At 45.3% G+C, this 22687-nt stretch overlaps 1 protein-coding gene across 1 annotated transcript; it reads right to left on the reverse strand.

Annotated features, from left to right (window-relative positions):
- Window positions 1-1392: 1392 nt before the first annotated feature.
- On the reverse strand, window positions 1393-19356 carry LOC115464732 (vomeronasal type-2 receptor 26-like). Its single transcript, XM_030195088.1, has 5 exons — window positions 19198-19356; window positions 15279-16064; window positions 13197-13424; window positions 9924-10050; window positions 1393-2303 (listed from the first exon to the last, which is right to left on the reverse strand). The coding sequence occupies exons 1-5, from the start codon at window positions 19339-19341 to the stop codon at window positions 1393-1395; spliced, it is 2196 nt and encodes a 731-aa protein (XP_030050948.1). The 5' UTR covers window positions 19342-19356.
- Between the last annotated feature and the right edge of the window lie 3331 nt (window positions 19357-22687).

A 22687-nucleotide genomic window follows, 5' to 3' on the forward strand; every position in this document is an offset into this window, starting at 1 on the left:
GTGCTCAAGCACCCACAGCACCCATGGAGTCGGCGCCTATATTAGGGAGAGATAAGAGTGGAGAGTTACTGAGGAGCTGCAGAGTGAGTCAATAAAAGGAGTTTGAACTGTATGCAGAAACGTATAGGGAGCCAATGATTGCCATTAAAAAAATACTAGCAAGTCCACCATTATAGGTGTAAGCACCTATGCCAGCCATATGAGTTAGGCACATAACCACAGGTATTTTATGATGTGTGAGTGCAAGTGTTGGGCATCCTCCAGACCCTTCAAAGCCCCTCCCAAGACCAATCCCCCTTCCAATAGTGCATTTGAGAATTTGAGATCCCAAGTATTAAATACTGACTAAAGGCACTTAGGGGTCCTTTTACATAGGCACCTATGCGCGTACAACGCACATCAAATTAGAACTACTGCCTGGCTACTACATGCCCTGTGCAGTAATTCTAATTTTCACGTGCATCCAATATGCGCGGCAGAAAATAATTTCTATTTTGTACCGTGTGGTGCTAAATGGGTGGTAATCAACAGTGTTTGCATGCTGATGATTACCACCCGGTTAATGCGTGAGACCTTACCGCCAAGTCAGTGGGTAGCGGTAAGGTCTCAGGCCCAAAATGGACATGCACCAATTTTTATTTTGCCACATGTCCATTTTTGGCCAAAAAAAAGGACCTTTTTTGCAGGCGCAATAAAAAAATGGACCTGCGCACGTCTAATACACATGCCTACACTAGTGCAGGCCATTTTTTGGCACATGTTAGTACAAGGACCCCTTAATGCTAATTACAACCAATTATAGCCAATTATTGGTTGATAAAGTCGATCAACATCTAATTATTCCATCATACTACATGTGCAACTGACCTTAATTCTATAACTTGGGTGCACAGGTTTCTAGAATTATGGGTCGTTATATATAAATGATATTATCACTACCTACTATTACTTATCATTTCTAAAGTGTTACCAGACATACAAATATTAATTTTGGATGTCCTGGAAAGCTAGCTTGATAACCATTGATCAATATGGACTATACAATAATAGTAATATTTAAATATGCAAATTATCCATTTAAACTGAGGATTACGGTTTCAGCAATCCTTTCTTAAACAGAGCATTCGAGCCATAAGGAGGAGAATCACTGAAAGGATTAGTTGCACGTCTCCCTCTGTACTTATATCTCTACCCATTTTTTCCTCTGCCTCTTTCCTGTTTGTAAATTGATCTTCCTTTCTGTTACTTTTTCCATTATTTAAATGTTCTTTTCTATATCATTTTACCCCCAAGAAAGGTGTTAAATCAAGCTCAATTAACATAAAAAATAAATATCAGAAATAAAGATAAATGTGGTAATGTATCCATTTATCTTTATGCAGTAGCATGTCTTTAAATATTTCCTCCAGTAGTTTTTGTTAGGTATTTCCTACTGTTCCTTTCGGGTTTGAACAGAATAATGTAGCACTTGGGGATAAAGATACAGCCCAGGAGTCCAGCACTGGAGGCCAAGATAGCAAATATCTCCACCACCACCATGTACTTGCCTTTGGTGCTCAAGTAGGTTGGGATGAAGGAGATCCAGACGTTGCAGAACACCAGCATGCTGAAGGTGATGTACTTGGCCTCATTGAAACTGTCGGGGAGATTTCTTGCTAGAAAAGCTACGATGAAGCTGATACCAGCCAGAAATCCCAGGTATCCCAGTACACAGTAAAATGCAATTACAGATCCTTCATTACATTCAATTAATATTGTTCCTGTTTCTGAGTGCATGTTAAGATATGGGAATGGGGGAGTATTGAACAACCAGGCAAGACACAGAACAATTTGAATAAAGGAACAGGAAAGGACTATAGAAACTGAGACCTTGGAACCCATCCACTTCCGGAGCTTGCTTCCAGGCTTGGTGGCATGAAATGCCATGACCACAGTGATGGTTTTTGAAAGGATGGAAGACAGAGAGATGGCAAAAATTATTCCAAAAGAAGTCTGTTGGAGAATGCAGGTCACTTTGTTTGGATGGCCGATGAATATTAAAGAGCAAAGGAAGCAGAGCATGAGGGAGACAAGAAGAATGTAACTGAGGTCCCGGTTGTTGGCTCTCACTATGGGAGTGTCTTGGTAATTAATAAAGATTCCCAGAATGACAGCAGTGCTCAGAAAGAAGAAAATGCTGATGGAAGTCAAAGCTATCCCCAAAGGCTCTTCGTAGGACAGGAAGGTTGTCACTTTTGGAATGCAGGCATCTCTTTTTTGATTGGGCCATTGGTCTTCTGGGCACTTCCAACAGGTGTCGCTATCTAAGAATGAAAAATATTGTCTAAGTATCTCATAAATAGCATTAGTTTTATGACACTGAAAATAGTTCTCTTACATTATGGATAATTTTACAATGCAGGAATGGACTATAGCACAATGGGCAGTATGACAACATTTTATGTCCCTTGGATAGTGTGGCCCTGCATCGTTAAATCACACTGAACACCTTAGGAGAAGATTCATCAGCATTTAACACGGCAGTGGTGCTGAATATTACGTCTGGTAGATACCACACCATCCAGGGAGAACTGGGGTGATCAGGATTTAGATTTGGGCAATCACAGAAGATACGTGGAGGGGCATAATCGAACGGGGATGACCATCTCTAAGGACGCCCATCTCTAAGATCGGCGCCGTGATGGGGTGGAGCAACCCGTATTATCAAAACAAGATGGGCGTCCATCTTTCATTTCGATAATACGGTCGGGGATGCCCAAATCTCAACATTTAGGTCGACCTTAGAGGTGGTCGTCCTTAGAGATGGTCACACCCGGTTTTCAGCAATAACTACTACTACTACTACTACTTAGCATTTCTATAGCGCTACTAGGGTTACGCAGTGCTGTACAAGTTAAAACATGGGGAAGGACAGTCCCTGCTCAAGAGAGCTTACAATCTAAAATGGAAACCGAGGACACCTATCTCAAAAACGACCAAATCCAAGGCATTTGGTCGTGGGAGGAGCCAGCATTCATAGTGCACTGGTCCGCCTTACATGCCAAGACACCAACCGGGCACCCTAGGGGGCACTGCAGTGGACTTCACAAATTGCTCCCAGGTACATAGCTCCCTTACCTTGGGTGCTTAGCCCCCCAACCCCCCCCCCCCAAAAAAAAAAAACCTACTCCCCACAACTGTACACCACTACCATAGCCCTTAGGGATGAAGGGGGGCACCTACATGTGGATACAGTGGGTTTGTGGTGGGTTTTGGAGAGCTCACATTTACCAGCACAAGTGTAACAGGTATGGGGGGGATGGGCCTGGGTCTGCCTGCCTGAAGTGTACTGCACCCACTAAAAACTGCTCCAGGGACCTGCATACTGCTGTGATGGAGCTGGGTATGACATTTGAGGCTGCCATAGAGGCTGGAAAAAATGTTTTTAAAATTTTGTTTTTTGGGTGGGAGGGTGTTGGTGACCACTGGGGGAGTAAGGGGAGGTCATCCCTGATTCCCTCCGGTGGTCATCTGGTCAGTTTGGGCACCTTTTCAAGACTTGGTCCTGAAAAAGAAGGGACCAAGTAAAGTCGGCCAAATGCTCATGAGGGACGCCCTTCTTTTTTCCATTATTGGCTGAGGACGCCCATCTGTAAACCACGCCCCGTCCCGCCTTCAGTACACTGCCAACACGCCCTTGTGAATTTTGGTCGTCCCTGCGACGGAAAGCGGTTGAGGATGCCCAAAATCGGCTTTTGATTATGCCGATTTGGGCGACCCTTAGAGAAGGATGCCCATCTCCCGATTTGTGTCGGAAGATGGGCGCCCTTCTCTTTCGAAAATAAGCTTGTCAGTGTCAGAGCCCACATAGTTAAGTTGGATGGCAGAAAAAGCATTAAATTTCAGAGGCTTCAGCTTACTATGGGTTTGACAGCCTATTCGCTCCTTCCCCCTGCTGTCAGAAACACAACTTCCATGTTGCCTGTGAGCAATCTCATGCAGCTATACTAGGTTGTCAAGTTAATCGGCAAGGTCTCCAGAAGAAGCCATTGCGAAACAGGTCCTCATCGGGACCTTTGCCCACTATATGAGATTGTTTGGCACTACATAAGGAATTGTTTGAAAATGCCAATGGACATTGTCCTGTACAGATTTTGACCCCGTGGAATAGACAAATCTGCTCATAGCTAAATCATTTTGCTGTGCATCTCAAGCTAAATGTTATTTTCTATGAGTTTTTGTTGTTGGTAGATATTATGACTAATGATTAAAGTTCTGAGAATTTTTGATGTACCTAACACTTTTTTGGGAGGTTTTTCTAGACCAGTGATGACCTTTTTTTGACCAATCACATTAACAAGTGGCCATGATAGATTTGAGCCTGATATTGTTGATCAACGTCTTGATGAGGTCTTTTCCTCCCTATTTTTGAGAACTAGATATTGGGATTCCTGTATTTCCTATATATTTACCAGAGTTTACACCTAGAATTGTTCTAAACATTTATGTATGGTATTTAGATTCCTTTTTCTTTAGTTGTTGTATATCATTAAATAAAAATGAACAAAAAGATGATTTTTGTTTGCTGATAATAGTGTGCAGCATTTGCAAATCAGGTGTATTATTGAAAAATGGTGCACCCTCTTTGCAAACAGCGCCTACATGCATGAACTATGGCACTTGCACAAACCAACATGCGTGCGCGAGCTATGGAGGGAATTCTACAAATGGTGTTCAAAAATTGGCGCCAGAAGAGATCAACAATAAGCGCTATTCTATAAAGTGCACATCAGGGGCGTAGCCAGACACCCAATTTTGGGTGGGCCTGGGCCCAAGAGGGGCGGGCAGAAGAACCTCGCCCCGTCCCACAGGTGATTTGGTCTTTCCTCTCTCCTGCATGCCATATGGTCTCTCAAACAACCCCCCTCTCCCGTATACCTTTTAAATAGCAGATTTTCACCAGCAGCGAGCAGCAACTAATACACACTGCTCATGTTGGCCCCACAGCCTTCCCTCTGATGCAACTTCCTGTTTCCGCCTAGGCAGAAATACATCAGAGGGAAGGCTGTGGGGCCGGTGCAAGCAGTATGTATGTCACTGCTCACTGCAGGCGAAGATCTGCTTCTTACAAGGTATGCAGGAGGGACACTTGTTGGGAGTTTTCAGCAGGTGGGGCTTGGGGATCCCTGCCAGCCACATCATAAGTATGCTGCTACTGGGTGGGCCTGAACCCAAAGTGGGTGGGCCTGGGCCCACCCAAGCCCACCCTTGGCTACGCCACTGGTGCACATGCCCTTTATAGAATAGCACTTTGCGCTGATTCTTGCACTGAACTCTGGGCGCCAGACTTACGCCTGCTGAAACGTGGTGGAAATCCTGCTGACCAAGTTGGGTGCAGAGATCCATTGTCCTATAACAGTGCGTCCAGCTTTTCAGAATGCCCCTGAACTGCCCATGCCCCTCCCATGACCACGCCCTCTTTTGGGTTGCGCATTATGTGATTTAAGCACCCAGCATTATAGCATAGCGTGCAGTCAGATGAACATGCAAATCCTAATTGGTGCCAATTGATGTCAACAATTGGTTACTAGCATCCACTTATTGATGGTTACAAGCTTGTTAGCCAATTAAATTGCACACACCTCTCAAGATCGGGCCATGCCGGGATATTTATAAAGAGGGTGCACTCTTTCCAAAAGAGTGTGTATTATTTGAAAATATTGTGCATCATTTGCAGAGTGTACCCTCTTTATAACGAATGCATCCTCTTTGCTAAAGAGTAAGTTCTCTTAATGACATTGCTCCCAAAGTGAAAATGAAGTATAACCAGAACAAGCAATGCTGCACACGACACTGGATACAAAACAAAGCAAAAAATTTTTGAGCTGCCCATCCCTAATGAATATTGGCCATAACCACCTAAGTTCCAGGCATTGCTACTATCCTGGATATTAAATGCTAGTGACCAGACGCAGCACTGCTGATGGTGATCATCATTAAAAAAATCACTGACCAAAGCTGACTGAATATTGATCCATGTATTTACAGGTAAACTAGAGATATTTGAAAAATTTGTAACTTTCAGGCACATTTGCTATTCATAAAAACATTCTGTTAGTGTTTGTAGAGCCGTCTACTTACCTGAACAATTGCCTGCATACTGTGTGTTTTTGATCTGTCCATCTTCTAATTGTAGTACATACAAACACATAGACACTACCATGACTGTACCATTATCAAGGAGGGAGTCACATGGAGGGGCATAATCGAACGTGGCGCCCAGGTTTTCCTGAGGGCGTCCTCGAAGGACGTCCTCGCAAAGGGGCGGAGAAACCCGTATTATCAAAACAAGATGGGCGTCCATCTTTCGTTTCAATAATACGGTCAGGGACACCCAAATCTCAACATTTAGGTCGACTTTAGAGATGGTCGTCCTTAGAGATGGTCGTCCCCTGTTTTCGGTGATAATGGAAACCGAGGACGCCCATCTCAGAAATGTCCAAATGCAAGCCATTTGGTCATGGGAGGAGCCAGAATTCGTAGTGCACTGGTCCCCCTGACATGCCAGGACACCAACCGGGCAAACCTAGGGGGCACTGCAGTGGATTTCAGAAAAAGCTCCCAGGTGCATAGCTCCCTTACCTTGTGTGCTGAGCCCCCAAAACCCACTCCCCACAACTGTACACCACTACCTTAGCCCTTAGGTATGAAGGGGGGCACCTACATGTGAATACAGTAGGTTTGTGGTGGGTTTTGGAGGGCTCACATTTACCAGCACAAGTGTAACAGGTGGAGGGGGGGCCTGGGTCCGCCTGCCTGAAGTGCACTGCAGTACCCACTAAAACTGCCCCAGGAACCTGCATACTGCTGTGATGGAGCTGGGTATGACATTTGAGGCTGGCAAAAAATATTTTTAAAGTTTTTTTTAGGGTGGGAGGGGGTTAGTGACCACTGGGGGAGTAAGGGGAGGTCATCCCTGATTCCCTCCGGTGGTCATCTGGTCAGTTCGGGCACCTTTTTGAAGCTTGGTCGTAAGAAAAAATGGACCAAATAATGTCGGCCAAATGCTCGTTAGGGACGCCCTTCTTTTTTCCATTATCAGCCGAGGATGCCCATGTGTTAAGCACACCCCAGTCCTGCCTTCGCTATGCTTCCGACACGCCCCCAGGATCTTTAGTCGTCCCCGCAACGGAAAGCAGTTGAGGACGCCAAAAATCGGCTTTCCATTATGCCGATTTCGGTGACCCTGGGAGAAGAACACCCATCTCCCAATTTGTGTCGAAAGATGGGTGCCCTTCTCTTTCGAAAATAAGCCTGATAGTGTCACTCATGATTTGAAAATAGAGGCAGTCACAGTGGAGTGAGTATTACAATATTTAAAAAATAGAGAGATCAATTTCCCAAAAAAATGTTTACTTAGGTAAATACCAATTTCTCCACAGGTAAATATCAATTTCTCCACAGACCACCAGGATAATGCAGCCACGCTTGGTCATCTCTTCTGACAGCTTCCTGCATGGAACTGCCCTCTCTAACCAACAAAAAAACAAAACACATGCGTACATACGGAAGTCGGCATTCCTGCCTTGTTTACACCAATGTAGAACTCCTCAGTCTGCTACTTCCATGCTGAAAGCCTGATGCATTTGCCCTGTCTCCTCACTCCATGGTGCGACCACACCTCGAATATTGTGTTCAATTCTGGTCACCACATCTCAAAAAAGATATAGTGAAATTAGAAAAGCTGCAGAGAAGGGCGACGAAAATGATAAAGGAGATGGGACGACTTCCCTATGAGGAAAGGCTGAAGTAGCTAGGGCTCTTCAGCTTGGAGAAAAGATAGCTGAGGGGAGATATGATAGAGGTCTATAAAATAATGAGTGGAGTGGAACGGGTAGACGTGAATCATTTGTTTACTCTTTCCAAAAATACTAATACTAGGTGGAACGCAATGAAGCTACAAAGTAGTAAATTTAAAACGAATTGGAGGAAATATTTCTTCACTCAACATGTAATTCGTTGCCGGAGAATGGTGGAAAGGCGATTAGCTTAGCAGGGTTTAAAAAAGGTTGGGACGGCTTCCTAAAGGAAAAGTCCATAGACCATTATTAAAATGGACTTGTGAAAAATCCACTGCTTATTTCTGGGATAAACAGCATAAAATGTTTTGTACTATTTTGGGATCTTGCCAGATATTTGTGACCTGGATTGGCCACTGTTGGAAACAGGATGCTGGGCTTGATGGACTTTTGGTTTGTCCCAGTATAGCAATACTTATGTACTTATGTACTCATGCAGAGCAGACTAGAAGGGCAATAGGACGTCTTAGTCAGAACATCAATACGTCCAAAACGGATGTCCATCTCATGTGTATTTTCGAACCAGAAATACATCGAGATTTCCTGTTCAAAAATACATGAGATGGATGTCTGTGTGCTGGAGATCAAACTGGAACGTCCAAATTACGAACGGCAAAAAAAAAAAAGAACACGGACGCCTGTATGATAGCATTTTTGGAAAATTGCCACAGAGACATCTATGCAGAGCAGAGGGGGCAGCTTACTGGTCAGTGCAATGGACTTTAAATCAAGGGACCCAGGTTTGTACCCTAATGTAACTCCTTTATTTTGTAATTGTGAGACCTCTAGGAAAAGGAAACAACCTACTGTACCTGAATGTACACCACTTCAATAGCCTTCAGGATTGCAGATGTCTCATATAGTCAGCTACAGTAGGCAGTTTTCTGTTTCCAGAGGGCTCACAATTAAAACAAAATTATAGCTACAGTGGGACTTGAACCTTGGTCCCAGGGTTTACTGTCCACTGCACACACCACTAGACTACTCATTGGAGCTTCTTAATAAACGGTTTAGAATGTCCATAATACCTGTAGCTGGTATCCCTTTCCAGTTTTACTTTCAGGGGAGTGGGAGGGGGTCAGTAACTACTGGGGGATTAATGAAGTGATATGCCTTAATCCCTCCAGTGGTCAGCTGTTCAATCAGACCACCTTTCTGAACTCTGGACATGACTGAAACAGGTCTAAATAAAGACGTGCTTTGTTTAGACTTGGACATGTCTTCCCTTTCGGTTATTGCTGTTGGATGCCCTGATTTTGCGCCTTCCCTAGTCCCACCCAAAACATGTCCACAACATGCCCCTTTGCTATTTGGACATACTGTAGTGTTGGATGTCTATTTTCTGTCTTTCCCAAATCAGTTGGACGCCCTTTTTGACATTTTGTTATGTCCTACTGCTTTGCAAATTAGCCCTTAAGTGTCCTTTTATGAAATTATGCTCCATTAGTTTTGGTACTGCTGGAGTTTGCTATGCTTGACCATCTAGTAAGGAGAGGGACTATAACTGCTTTTTCTCTTATTCTCCAAAGTAAAATAATGTCAACCAAACTGTGGATTAGGCTTGGTCTCTACAGATTTTCACCCTTGCCTAATTCACAGAGCAGGGACTATCATAAAAAATCTATAGCCTTGTGCTGCCCACATGTGCCATGATATCACCCAGTACTATGAGAGTAAGGATAGGACCACACTTTCACTGTCTACACATGTTTACTGTTGATCTCCGATTGCGTCTTGCTTGTCACCACAGAGGTCTGCATTGCATATCCAAAGCTTACATTAGTAAATGCAGATTTCATGACCCCCTGAGGCAAGCACTTGATCTAATATGTTATCCTCTAGTGGACATTCTCAAAAATTGGACTGACATTGTGTGATTTCATTGAATCACTGAATGGATATAACTAATGTCATTATATTTATGGATTTTTATTAAAACATTTTTGTGTTTTTACCTCTAGCATCCCTTCCTCTTTTTTGGAAACCCATGGACCTAGCCCTACTGTCATAGTACTGTTTGATAATTTATATAGGGTGTTTACCTCCTTTTTCTGTTGTTTTGGTTTTGCCCATGATGTCACTCACCAGTTTGGTTAGAGACCTCTCCCTCTGCACAGGGAATACAGTCATAGCAGCAGACAGGCTCTCCTTCCCTGGTTAACTTCCGGTAACCAGGACGGCAACTTGGGCTGCATCTGGACTGCGGAGGTGTCTGAAGAATAAGAAAACAAGTTATAGAACTTTATTTGACACTCAGATGTTATTTACTAAATGCAGCATTCCTTTACTAACCACTAATTCAGAAGTTTTGTTTGAAAATCAAACTTACCATGGAGAGATCAATTTAAAGGATCTAGGTAACTGTACCTCAGTCAGACTTTCTGATTAATTGTCACTAATTGTCAGCTAATTGTCACGATAAATTTTTATGTTTAAAGTAGGAGTTTCTTAGGGAATCTTTTAGGTAGATAATTTGAATTTTCAGTTTTCAATGATTAAAGTTTAAAATTGGCTAAGTTTAAGTACACACAACAACAGCCAGAACTTTACATTACCAGTACCGAAGTCTATGTAAATTTTCAACCTTAACCTTGTCAGCCCACTTGTGGCTGGAAAATCATTTATATCTGGTAGGGTTGAACACAGGAAAAATATTTTTGGCACTTTTTGGTTCATTTTGGCCTTTAAGAAAAAAAAGATTTCCAGACTTCTTTTGGTTTATGTCAAACATTTGTGTCAATAAGCTTCTAACTTAACAAACTGACTTTACTTGAGAAAATTCAGTGGTTAACTTGTATTAAATTAATTTTATCCACAGTAAGGGAAAAATCTGCAAAGAAGGGGACTGATATTCAGCTAGTGGGAAGCAGCCACATAAATGCCACGGCCAGTGCTGATCCCAGATATTCAATGCCAGGCCGTTTCTAGTGACCGGTATTGAATATCCTAGTTTTATTTGGTCGGCTAACTTAGGGGCCCTTTTACTAAGCCTCATAGAGGGGAATAATCGAACGGCGCTGGCGAAATACATGGCCGGTGATGTATTTTGGCAGCGCCGCAAACAGCTGGCCAGACCCGTATTTTCGAAAAAGATGGCCGGCCATCTTTTGTTTTGATAATACAGTTCCGGCCAGCCAAATGCATTGGATTTGGCCGGGGTTTGAGATGGCCGGCTTCGTTTTTAGCAATAATGGAAAGTTATGTTGGCCATCTCAAACCCCGGCCAAATTCAAGGCATTTGGCCATGGGAGGAGCCAGCATTTTTAGTGCACTGGCCCCCCGACATGCCAGGACACCAACTGGGCTCCCTAGGGGTCACTGCGGTGGACTTCAGAAAAGCTCCCACGTGCATAGCTCCCTTACTTTGGGAGCTGAGCCCCCCAAACCCCCCCCCAAACCCACTACCCACAAATGTACTGAACCCACTAAAACTGCTCCAGGGACCTGCATACAGCCTCTAGGACTTATTGCTGCTGTATAACTTTGGCACACCAGTTCATGCCTGAAGACTAATCTCTCTGAAAAAGTCCTTTCTTGAAATAACCACGTTTACTCACAGTTAACTGCAGATCAGAGGTTGTGCCCCACTGGCAAAGAGTCCCCTGGTACTAAGATTAGCAGTAGGTCAGAGCTGGCACAATGGTGTACAATGCCCTCTTTCAGCACCATTCAAGGTAAGAACTACGTTCTCTGGCGTGGGTAACACAGGAAAGGGATCTAAAACTGTCTTACAAAAATGGCCACTACCGCATGGACTACAACAGGAAACAAAACAGGGCACACTCTGACCCAGTAAGCAGGGGGAAAAGCAGAGCCTACTAACTACCAATAACTACCCACCACAATGCATTGCTGATGTGACTCTGCAGTGCAAATAACAGAAAAGGTGCCACACTCACCCCAGAGCCACATCACCAGCAGGCAAAGGCTGTTGGAGGACAGAACACATTTCTGCTGTCATGGAGGTGGGTACAGCATTTGAGGCTGGCATAGAGGCTGGCAAAAAAGTATTTGTAACCTGTTTTTTATGCTGGGAGGGGGTTGATGACCACTGGGGGAGTACGGGGAGGTCATCCCTGATTCCTTCCGGTGGTCATGTGGTCAGTTCGGCCACCTTTTTGAAGCTTGGACCTGAAAAAAAAGGGACCAAGTAAAAGCAGCCAAATGCTCTTCATCGCCGGGTTTTTTTTTTCCATTATGGGCTAAAGCCGGCCATTTTGTAACCCCGCCCATGCCCGCCCATGTCCCGCCTTTGCGTCGCTGTCAACACGCCCCCTTGAACTTTCACCGGCTCTGCAACAGGAAAGCAGCAATGTCAAAATAGCGGCTTTTGATTATACCGATTTGGCCGTTTTTGCGAGATCGCCGGCCATCTCCCGATTTGTGTCAGAAGATGGCCGGCGATCGCTTTTGAAAATGAGCTGGATAGGCACCTATGCGCGCCCAATGCACGTCAATTCAGAGTTACCACCCGCCTACTGTGTGGCCCGTTAATTTCATTTTTGACGTGCATCTGCTATACGTGCCAGAAAATATATTTTATTTTCTGGCACGCAGCTAAAATTGGGCGCGTAGGTGATTACCGCACAGTTAACGCGAGAGACCTTACCGCTTAGTCAATGGCTGGTGGTAAGGTCTCTGACCCAAAATGGATGCGCGCCAATTTTTATTTTGCCACACATCCATTTTTGGCAAAAATTTTAAAAAGACCTTTTTTACGGGTGTGCTGAAAAATGCATCTTTGTGCATCCATAACACGCGCCTACACTACTGCAGTCCATTTTCAGTGCTGGTTGGTTAAGTTAATAATGGGCAAAGATAGGACTGATTTGCCTGCTAAAATTAGCCAGTCAGTGCTGAATATTGCCAGTTATCAGATGATATAGCCGGTTAACTTTTCAGCGCTGACAGTGAATATACAGTGGAGATAACCAGTTATCTCACATTGAATATTCGCAGTTAGGTGCTGAAACACTATTTAATCGGTCAGCGGCCATTAGCTTTGAATATCAAGGGGAAGGTGCCTACATTTAGTCACTACATATGTGCATAAATGACTTGAATACTGACATATCTGCAAACATTTATTTATTTATTAGGAGTTATTTACTATCTATGGTCTACAGCAAATATGTGTGAACAAAGGACTGTGAACACTAAAAATATACCTTATGCTATTCTTTTACTACACCTTTCTCTTCAACAGTACATGTTTTGCAGGGGATTCATAGGGGTGGAGTCTGGTCACAGCATGAATGGGGCAACATGTGCATATCTTATATCTCCTGAATCTAGGTAACAGTATTTACTTGTGGCTTCTGTAAGTTTCATCATATTTTAGTAGAACTTGATTCTCACCTCAGTGAAGTCGCTCTCCCACACGATGACCTTCTCATCAATGGTGAAATCCTGTCCCGGAGGAGCATAAGGGTTATAACTACCAATAATTTCATGCCTCTGTATCCCATTAGGTAGATAGACAATATTGATGATATCGTATCCAATGGTGATGTCTCCATTCTCATCAAAAGATACATCTTCCCCAAGACCGTTCTTAAACTGGACGTTCTTCAAATAATGATGAAGCTAAAGAATGAAAAGTAAATTTTCAATACTGCCAAGTTACCCTTGTAATTTCAAGTATACATAAAAGCAAAACAATTTTCCTTTTTCAAGTTATTTCATCTCTTCTTCTCACTCTGCAATCCTCAATCTCTCTCTTTTGCTACTGCATTGAACTATAGCTTTTCATCTCCCTCACTCCAGCCCTCCCATTTCCTGCATGCCCATGTCCGGCATCTCTTCTCTCTTCCTTTCCACCATGTCCCATGTCCAGCATTTTTGCTTCTTTTCCCCACCTTTCCCAGTAGTCTATCACTTTTCTTTCTCTATCCCACCATAGTCCAGCATGTCCCATTCTCTTTCATCTCCCCTGCGTCATATCCAGCATTTGTTTTCCTCTTCCCTTCTCCTGCTCTGTGTCTAGCATTTCCCCTTTCCTCCCTGCAAGGTGTCTATCGTCTACTTTTCCTTCCTGCCAGGACCAAGAACACCTTTTCTTTCCTTACCACCTCCCCCCCACCCCACCTTGGGTGTCCAGTGGCATCTTGCTCATTGTTCCCTGTAAGTTGAGCGGGAGTCCTCTAAATGCATTGCTGCCAATGAGGGTGCAGTGCTCCAATATTGTGATTTCAGTCGCTAGGGGCAGGCAGTTTCCCTGGAGTCCTATACAGCTTGCCTGTCCCTCACTATTGAAAAATGTAGTAGTGAAGCATCACCCCCTCCCCCCCCCCCCCCCCCCCAGTGACAGGACTATAGGTGGAGGATGTCCACTCAGCTTAAATATTACAGTGATCTCGCTCACCCCCCCCCCCCCCCCCCCCCCCACACACACACACCTTTATCACCAGGTCCTGAATCCTCCCTTCTATTTAATTTTCCCTGCCAGCCTAACCTCTCCCCTTCTTGCTGGTTCTGGGTTTAAAAAAGTGTTAAACAAATTCCTGGAGGAAAAGTCCATAGTCTGCTATTGAGACAGATATGGGAAGCAACTGCTTGCCCTGGGATTTGTAGTATGGAATGATGCTACTCTTTGAGATTCTGAATGGAAACTTGTTACTCTTTAGGATTCCAGAATTTTGCTATTCTTTGGGGTTCTACATGGAATGTTGCCATGATTTGGGTTTCTGCCAGGTACTTGTGACCTGGCTTGGCCACTGTTTGGAAAACAGAATACTGGGCTAGATGGACCATTGGTCTGACCCAGTATGGCTACTCATATGTTCTTATGCTGCTTCCACTGCCAAACCACCTCCACTGGGCCTGAGGAGGAAGCTAAACTACATATTTGTACCTTTGAGCACAAGGTGTGTTTACATTTTTATTCTTTCAGCACAGAGTCACTATTTTCTCCTTGTGGTAAAGCATCTATGGCTGAGCAGTTCTGTGACCACAGCGACTTAGAGGAGCAATTCTATAACAGGGCAACTAGTGGGAGCCTATTATATAAGGGAATGTAAGCACTAGTTTACAGGGTATGCATGCACTTAGACGCAAGAACTTAAGCCAGGAATTGAGCTGGTATAAATGGTCACATTTACTTGTGGGAGAAACCCACATAATTTACAATATTCTATAAATTACAAGCATCACTGTGCACCACACCCAGCCCCTGATGATGTGTTTGCCCACCTGCTAACTAAATGCTACCAAAGATATGCAGGGATTTACAGAACAATGCTTAGGCAGAATATTGGTAACTACAAGTATTTGTGCCAATATTCTAATCATTTCTGCACCTATCTGATCCATAAGTGTAATGTCCAACTCTATTGAATTTACCCTTAGGTGTCTCCACAGTATCCTGTCTTCTCCTCCTCTCATGAAGACTTCCCTTCCACTCTGTGCTAGTATATTTCACTCCTTTAACTTTGATCTTACCTTCCATGGCAAATAATCCAAAAATCTCCTTTCTCCACTCCACATAGTATCATTTCCAAGATCAGACATGATCATGTCATGCAATGCGTTTGCCAGGGCGTACACACCATTATACACACTGTAGCTGCTCCCTAAGTACTTGGTGTTACAGTGTGGTAGAAATGTCAAAGATGTATTCACATTACAAGATCTTCTAATGCTGTTTAGGCACTGACTGTCACACAGGCCCTTCCACCATGACAAAGTGTAAAAATCGCTTGGAAGCAGGATAGGATTCACCTCACGGACAAATTTTGAAAAATTTGGAATATTCTTCTTTGTGACTGTGAATGCCAAGGTGTCGTTCTTCAGATTCCTGTCCACTGAATAACTTGAGTCAAAGTCCCGCTCATGTATGGTGATCCAGACCTTTTTAGTTCTATATTTATAATCTCTGTTCTCAAATATTTTCCAGATATAATCCCTACTACAATAGAGAATGATCACACTAGTTGATGATGTATAGATTCTTTTATAAAATTGGGAAAAATCAGTTGGCATGAATTTTTCGTTATTGAAAATTTCTATGAATTCAATGCAGCCTCCATTCTGCTCAATCTCTTCTTTCAGAATCTGGACAGCCCTAAGGTCTTTATAACATGCAATGATACCAACCCAACCCCAGCCAAAGTGTTTCAGTAGCTTGACTATCCCAATGCTGAGATGCAGCTCACTGGGAACAGTGCGGTAAAAATATGGAAATTTAACAGTGTCACTCATCAGAAGATTCTGCGAGGTGAAACTGATCTGTTGAAAAAAGGATAATAAATAGGGCTGCATTTTAATTGTGATTAATAATTAATTGCATGTTGCCCGACTTCTGCCTCCCTCCCACGCCTCCCCTCACTGTGCGTGGTCCAACATCGCTCTCTTCCCTCCCGGACCTGCCCGCAGCTCTCCCTTCCCTCCCCTTTCTTAATTCCCCCCACCCATACCTGGTGTACCTTCTTAAATTCTAGTGTTCAGCCCTGTAGGCCAGCGGAGGCCATACTCAAAAGCTACTTGTGTCCTGCACCAGGTCTTGCATCAGAAGGGGCAGTCTGGGTCAGATGGAAACTTCCTCTTTTCAGAAGGGGAGGACTGTATCAGAGGAAAAGACCTGGTGCAGGTCACAGGCAGCCTTTAAGAATAGTTGCCACTGGCTTGCAGGGCTGAAGACTTGTATTTAAGAAGGTACCCCACCTGGTGTACCAGATGGGGGAGTGCACGAGTGGGGGAGCATCCTGATAGAGAGCCGCAGAGGTCAGGATGGGAAGGAGAGATGTGAGACCATGTGGGGAGGTGGGGAGGGAGAAAGGGACGGAACAAATTGAGAGAGAGCAACAGTCAGGTCTGGGAAGGGAGGGGAGGGGAGTGAGAGATACCAGACTTTACAGGGGGAGGGAGGAGGTAATTGAGAGAGAACTGCAGGGAGGGCCAAATGGGGAGGGAGACATGTCGGACTATGTGGGGGTGGAAGGAATTGAGAGAGAACAGCAGGCAGGGCCAAAAGGGGAGGGAGAGATGCTGGACTATGCAAGGGGGAGGAAGGTAGCAATACAAAGAAATGCTGAACTGAGGGAGAGAAAGGGGAAGGAGGGAAGAGGAGGGAGATATGTTGGGCTCAGAGAGAAGGAGGGAGGGGGGAGAGAGTGATAGTGGACCTGGGGTGGATAGGATGGAGGGAAGAAAGAAAAAGAGAGAGGAGCTGGACTCGGTGTGGGTTAGGAGAGAGGGGAGAGATAATGGACCTGGTGGTAGAGGGAAGAGAAGGAGAGAGAGTTGGACCTGGAGGTGGGAGAAAGGAAGATATTGGACCTTTAATTAGTGGCACAGCTGGGAGGGCCTTGGACACCTTAGCCCCCCATTTTGGGCTGAGGCCCCCTCCAAAGCTATAGTTCTTGTTCAATGGCTGGTGGGGTAGCTGAAACCCCACCAGCCAAAGAAATAAATTGCCTGAGTCACCCCCTTCCTTCTCTTGTTGCCTCTGGAGCGAGAAAGTGTGAAAAACAATGTTTAAAGCAGCTGAAACACAGGGGACCTGGAGAAAGGAGGAAGTAATATGGATAGTCCCAGAAAGAGAATCTGGAACCTCTACACGTACATCTGTCATCTACAGACCTCTAGCAAAAATAATGACATACAACTGATATATGGATAACACAAAAACAACAAATATTGATGCTATTAAAAGTGGATGAATTGATAATATCTCAAGCCAATATCAACTGGAGGAGTAGCCAAATGATTGGTGCAGTGGGCTAAGAATCATGGGATTTGATTCCCACTGTGGCTCCTTGTAACCTTAGACAAGTCACTTAACCCTCTGTTGCCCCAGCTAGAGAAATTTAGTTTGGGACCCGACTGGGGACAGAGAAAGTACCTATGTGTAAATTGCTTTGGTTAAACCACAGAAAAACTATATATCAAAAATGTAGTAAACAGACAAATATGGGCTCTACCCTAAAGAGGGCATTGGAAATAAAACTGAATAATACAAAAGACTGAGTATTAAGGACATTTAAATATAGAATTACCAATCATGTCCTTAGAGCTTCAAATCATTCTAGTGGGGAGCATTGCTATTAACAAAAACTATAAGGGTGGGTGGAATGCACAAGTCCACTTCAAAATTATAGAATGATACATATTTCATATGTTCTGGCAGCAAGAAAAACAGAAGAACTAGTCTCCATGGGTAACAAACTGTAAAAAGAATAATGGATGTGACAAAAAAAGGAATGACAGAGATCAGATGTCAAAGTGCCACTCAGTTCTTTATCAACAACTAGTAAAAAATGGCCGTTTCAAAAGGGAAGGAAATGGGCGCTAGCAAGGCCATCCCCCACCATCCCTCATTGTTCCAGACTCTGCCGTCCCTCCGTTTTCACCACCCCCCACCCTTCGCGACCCAGTCAACCTCCCTTCTTGGCGAAAACCATCCCCCGCCGCCGTCGAGTACCTGTGCTGACGGGAGACCCCAACCCCCGTCAGCTGAAGTCCTGTGCTGGCCTTTGCAGCGTTGCTTCGTCAATGATTTTGTGTTCAAGTTCCTCTGCGTGCGTCTGACGTCAGACGCATGCAGAGGAACTTGAACCAAAGATCATTGAAGAAGCAACGCCGCGAAGGCCAGCACAGGACTTTGGCTGACGGGGATTGGGGTCCCCCGTCAGCACAGGTACTGGACGGCAGCGGGGGACAGTTTTTGCCGAGAAGGGGGGTTGACAGTGTCGCGGAAGGGGGTCCAGTGTGCCGTAAAGTGTTTCCCTACTCCTCCCCTTGCTTTGGTATCAGCTGTCACTGACGTCAGTGCGTGCCTCCCTAGCAGACCACCTCCGAGGGAGGCACGGTCCCAGGCACATTCGAACGTTGGAGGTGAGAATTATTATACAGGATCTTCAATTGACCTTGACATCTGATCTCTTCCACACCTTTACATCCAATCTCTTTCATTCCTCTTTTGGTGAGGCCATTGAAGATTGTGAATAAAGGACTGTGGCAACTTGACATCTGATCTCTTTCATTCCTTTTTGGTCACCTTCACTATTCTTTTTGCCATGTGTTCTGGCATACATCTAACTGAGGATATTCACACCAGTTATAGGGCAAGTGTAAGTGGTCATGCCTAAATATACACCTATTCTCTGCTACTTACACTGGTATTTTGTAAACAAAATTAGGCACCTATTTTGAATAGGCTTAAAACAGGCCCTATAACAGATTTACCCTCTACCTGTTTGCCTTTGTACTACAGCCCCAGATAGGCACCTACTTGGATTTCCCACCTAGGCAAACTGGTCTAAAGGAATTTGCCATTTTCCTGCTCCTTGCATAATAATTAGTGTTCCATAGGGATGGGTTTTCTAGCAGGGGGTAAAGCAAAACTGAGATTCACCCTTACCTGTGGGTAGTGGTATATTCTGAATATACTGGATATCTGAATTGATTCCTCAGCTGGAAGGCCTTCAACAATTGCAGCCAATGTGCCAGATGTGTCACAGCTATAATTTGGTATCTCAGTTTCAACTCCTGAAAATATTTTCATGCCAGCCACAAGTGCTAGGCTGGGACTGGTGTAAGATTCATGTAGAAAGAACCCCAGCGTGAGGTTGGGTAAGAGCTCAGAGTTGTTGTTGATCTCCTCAACACTATAAATAAAGGCCAGAAAACTGTAGTAGTTCTGTGGAGTAAAACTGTAATGACATAAAATGTCAGACAATATAAAATATAATTATAAGAAGAACATACTGATTGCTATACTGGATCAGATCCAAGGTCCACGTACCCCAGTATCCTGCTTCCAACAGAGGCCAAACCAGGTCACAAGTACCTGGCAGAATCCCCAAAAAGCAGCAAGATTTGAGGCTACTGACTCCCAGGAATATGCATTGACATATCCAAACCTTTTTCAAACCCCACTGTCAGGTGAATTTTCGAAAGAGAAGGGTGCCCATCTTCCGACACAAATCGGGAGATGGACGTCCTCCTCTCAGGGTTGCCCAAATTGATATAATCGAAAGCCGATTTTGGGCGTCCTCAACTGCTTTCCGTCGCGGGGATGACCAAAGTTCACGGCAGGGGCGTAGCCCACCCACTTTTGCTTGAGGCCCACCCTACCTAGCCCCAGCCCAACATCCCTCGCTGCCTTTTCTCCCGCGGCTCTGGGTCCGGCCGTCTGGGAGCGTTGCCTGCCTCAAATTCTGCTCCTCCCCACCGCTGCCTCGGTCCCTGCAGCTTTCTTTTTTGGGCCGTCGCCGGCAGCGCTGTGATTCACACAGGCAGCTCCGCTCCCCCCTGCTGCATCTATCCAACTCTGTGTAAACAGGAAGTGCATCAGAGCGGGCCGGATGGATGTGGCAAAAGGAAACCGAGCAGCCTGTATGAATCGCAGCGCTGCCGGCGACGGCTGAAAAAAGAAAGCTGCAGGGACCGAGGCAGCGACAGGGAGGAGCAGAATTTGAGGCAGGCAACGCTACAGGACGGCCGGAGCCACTGGAGAAAAGGCAGCGAGGGATGTTGGATTGGGACAGGATGGATTAGAGGAAGGCAGAAGTTCTGGACTTGTGGTGGGGGGGAGTATGGGGCCTGGAGGGAAGGGATAGTGCTGCTGGACTTGTGGGAGGAAGGGGATTGGAGGAAAGGGAGAGAGCTGCTGGATGTGGGAGGAAGAGGAGGAGGAGGGGATCTGAATGGAAGGGAGACAGCTGCTGGACATGGGAGGAAGGAGCTGGAAGGAAGGGAGAGAGCTGCTGGACACGGGAGGAAGAGGGAGAAGGGACTGGAGGGAAGGGAGAGAGCTGCTGGACTTCAGAGGAAGAGGAGAAGGAGGGGACTGGATGGAAGGGAAAGAGCTGCTGGATGTGGGAGGAGGAGGAGGCTGGAGAGAAGGGAGAGAGCTGCTGGATGTGGGAGGAAGAGGGGACTGGATGGAAGGGAGAGAGCTGCTGGAGGAAGAGGAGGAGGGGATCTGGATGGAAGGAAGAGAGCTGCTGGACCTGGGAGGAAGAGGAGGAGGGGATCTGGATGGAAGGGAGAGGGCTGCTGGATGTGGGATGAGGAGGGGGGCTGGAGAGAATGGAGAGAGCTGCTGGACGTGGGAGGAAGAGGGGAGGAGAACTGGAGGGAAGGGAGAGAACTGCTGAAACAGCACAAGGAGGGAGGGAAGGGAAACAGATACTAGACCAAGGAGATTAAGGAAAAGGGGATCAAATACTAAACCTACAGCGTGAGGGAGGAAGGTAGGTGGGTGGTGGGCAGGAAGGCAACCAAACCAGATGCTGGAAAGGGGAGGGAGTGAGAGGGAGAGAAGCTGGATGGAGTAGGTTCAGAGAGGGTAGAGATATATTGCATTGCGGACGAAGAGAGGGAAGAAGCTGGACAGAGAAATATAGGGACACAGAGAAAGGGAGATACTAAACATGGAGGAAGATTGGAGAGAGAGTAGAAATATCAAATGGACATGAGACCTTGGTGAGTGAGTTAAGAGATGACAGAAGGATGTAGAAACCAGAGCCTGGGACCAACATGACTTGAAAAATAAAATGCGCAGACAACAAAAGATAAAAAAAAGAATTTTATTTTTCTGTTTTGTGACTAGAATATGTCAGATTTGAAATGTACATCCTTCTAGATATGGCTGGGGCCCAAGGCAGAAATTTAGAAGGGGACAAAAAAGCTTACTAACAGGCTGCACCTTCTTCAGCTTCCAGCTGGCCTGGGGTTATCTCTGGCTAGGAGGCCAAACACAGTTGCCCTAGTTGTACTTCCCCTAACACTGTCTTTTGCATGTGCGATCATATTTTGCACAGTATAGGAGAAAATGCATCTCTTTGTATTTCTCTGTGCTGTGCTGTGCTGTGCTGTGCTACATGCAAGGTCTGACCTCTTGAGATTTTGATTTAATTTGTTTATGGTTTGTGGTCACTTATTCTGTATTTGGCATTTGTGATCTGTTTATGTGACCAAAGTATTCTGTTAGCATCAATTTTCTATGTAGTATTCTATAGTACTTTGGCTTGTTCAGTTTTCTTGATAGATGTAGTGATATTTTAGGGCCCCTCTGTAATATTTAGGGCATATTTGGGGGAAGCATATGTGTGTTTGAGGACCGTGGCTCAGTGGAGGATGAAGAGTGCACTGTCTTATATTTCCCCTAGCTCTGAATGTGGCCTGCAGCCACTGAGGCCAGCACTGCTACTCCCATTGTTATTGGGAGTGGGGTAGATGTGCAGTAGGAGTAGGGGTGTAGGCAGGGCATGGGTGTATCAGGTGGCAGGTGTTTCTCCACTGTCCACCCAACCAACCTGTTGGCCCACCCAAAAATTGCCTTCTGACTACGCCACTGGTTCATAGGAGCGTGTCAGCACCGTACCGAAGGCGGGACTGGGGCATGATTAAGAGATGGGCGTCCTCGGCCGATAATGGAAAAAAAGGGGCATCCCTGATGAGCATTTGGCCGACTTTACTTGGTCCCTTTTTTTTTTTTCATGACCAAGCCTCAAAAAGGTGCCCGAGCTGACCAGATGACCACCGGAGGGAATCGGGGATGACCTCCCCTTACTCCTCCAGTGGTCACCAACCCCCTCCCACTCCCCCCAAAAACTTTAGAAACATTTTTTTCCAGCCTCTATGCCAGCCTCAAATGTCATACCCAGCTCCATCACAGCAATATGCAGGTCCCTGGAGCAGTTTTTAGTGGGTGCAGTGCACTTCAGGCAGGTGGACCCAGGCCCATCCCCACACTACCTCTTACACTTGTGGTGGTAAATGTGAGCCCTCCAAACCCCCCCCCCCCAAAAAAAAAAAAAACCCACTGTTTTTTATTACCTTCTCTTCGTGAGTTCATTCCCTCAGAGTCCCGCCTCCTGACGTCATTTCATCTTTCCGGGAGG

This window comes from Microcaecilia unicolor, chromosome 3, assembly GCF_901765095.1.
Source record: "Microcaecilia unicolor chromosome 3, aMicUni1.1, whole genome shotgun sequence".
Lineage (NCBI taxonomy): Eukaryota > Metazoa > Chordata > Amphibia > Gymnophiona > Siphonopidae > Microcaecilia > Microcaecilia unicolor.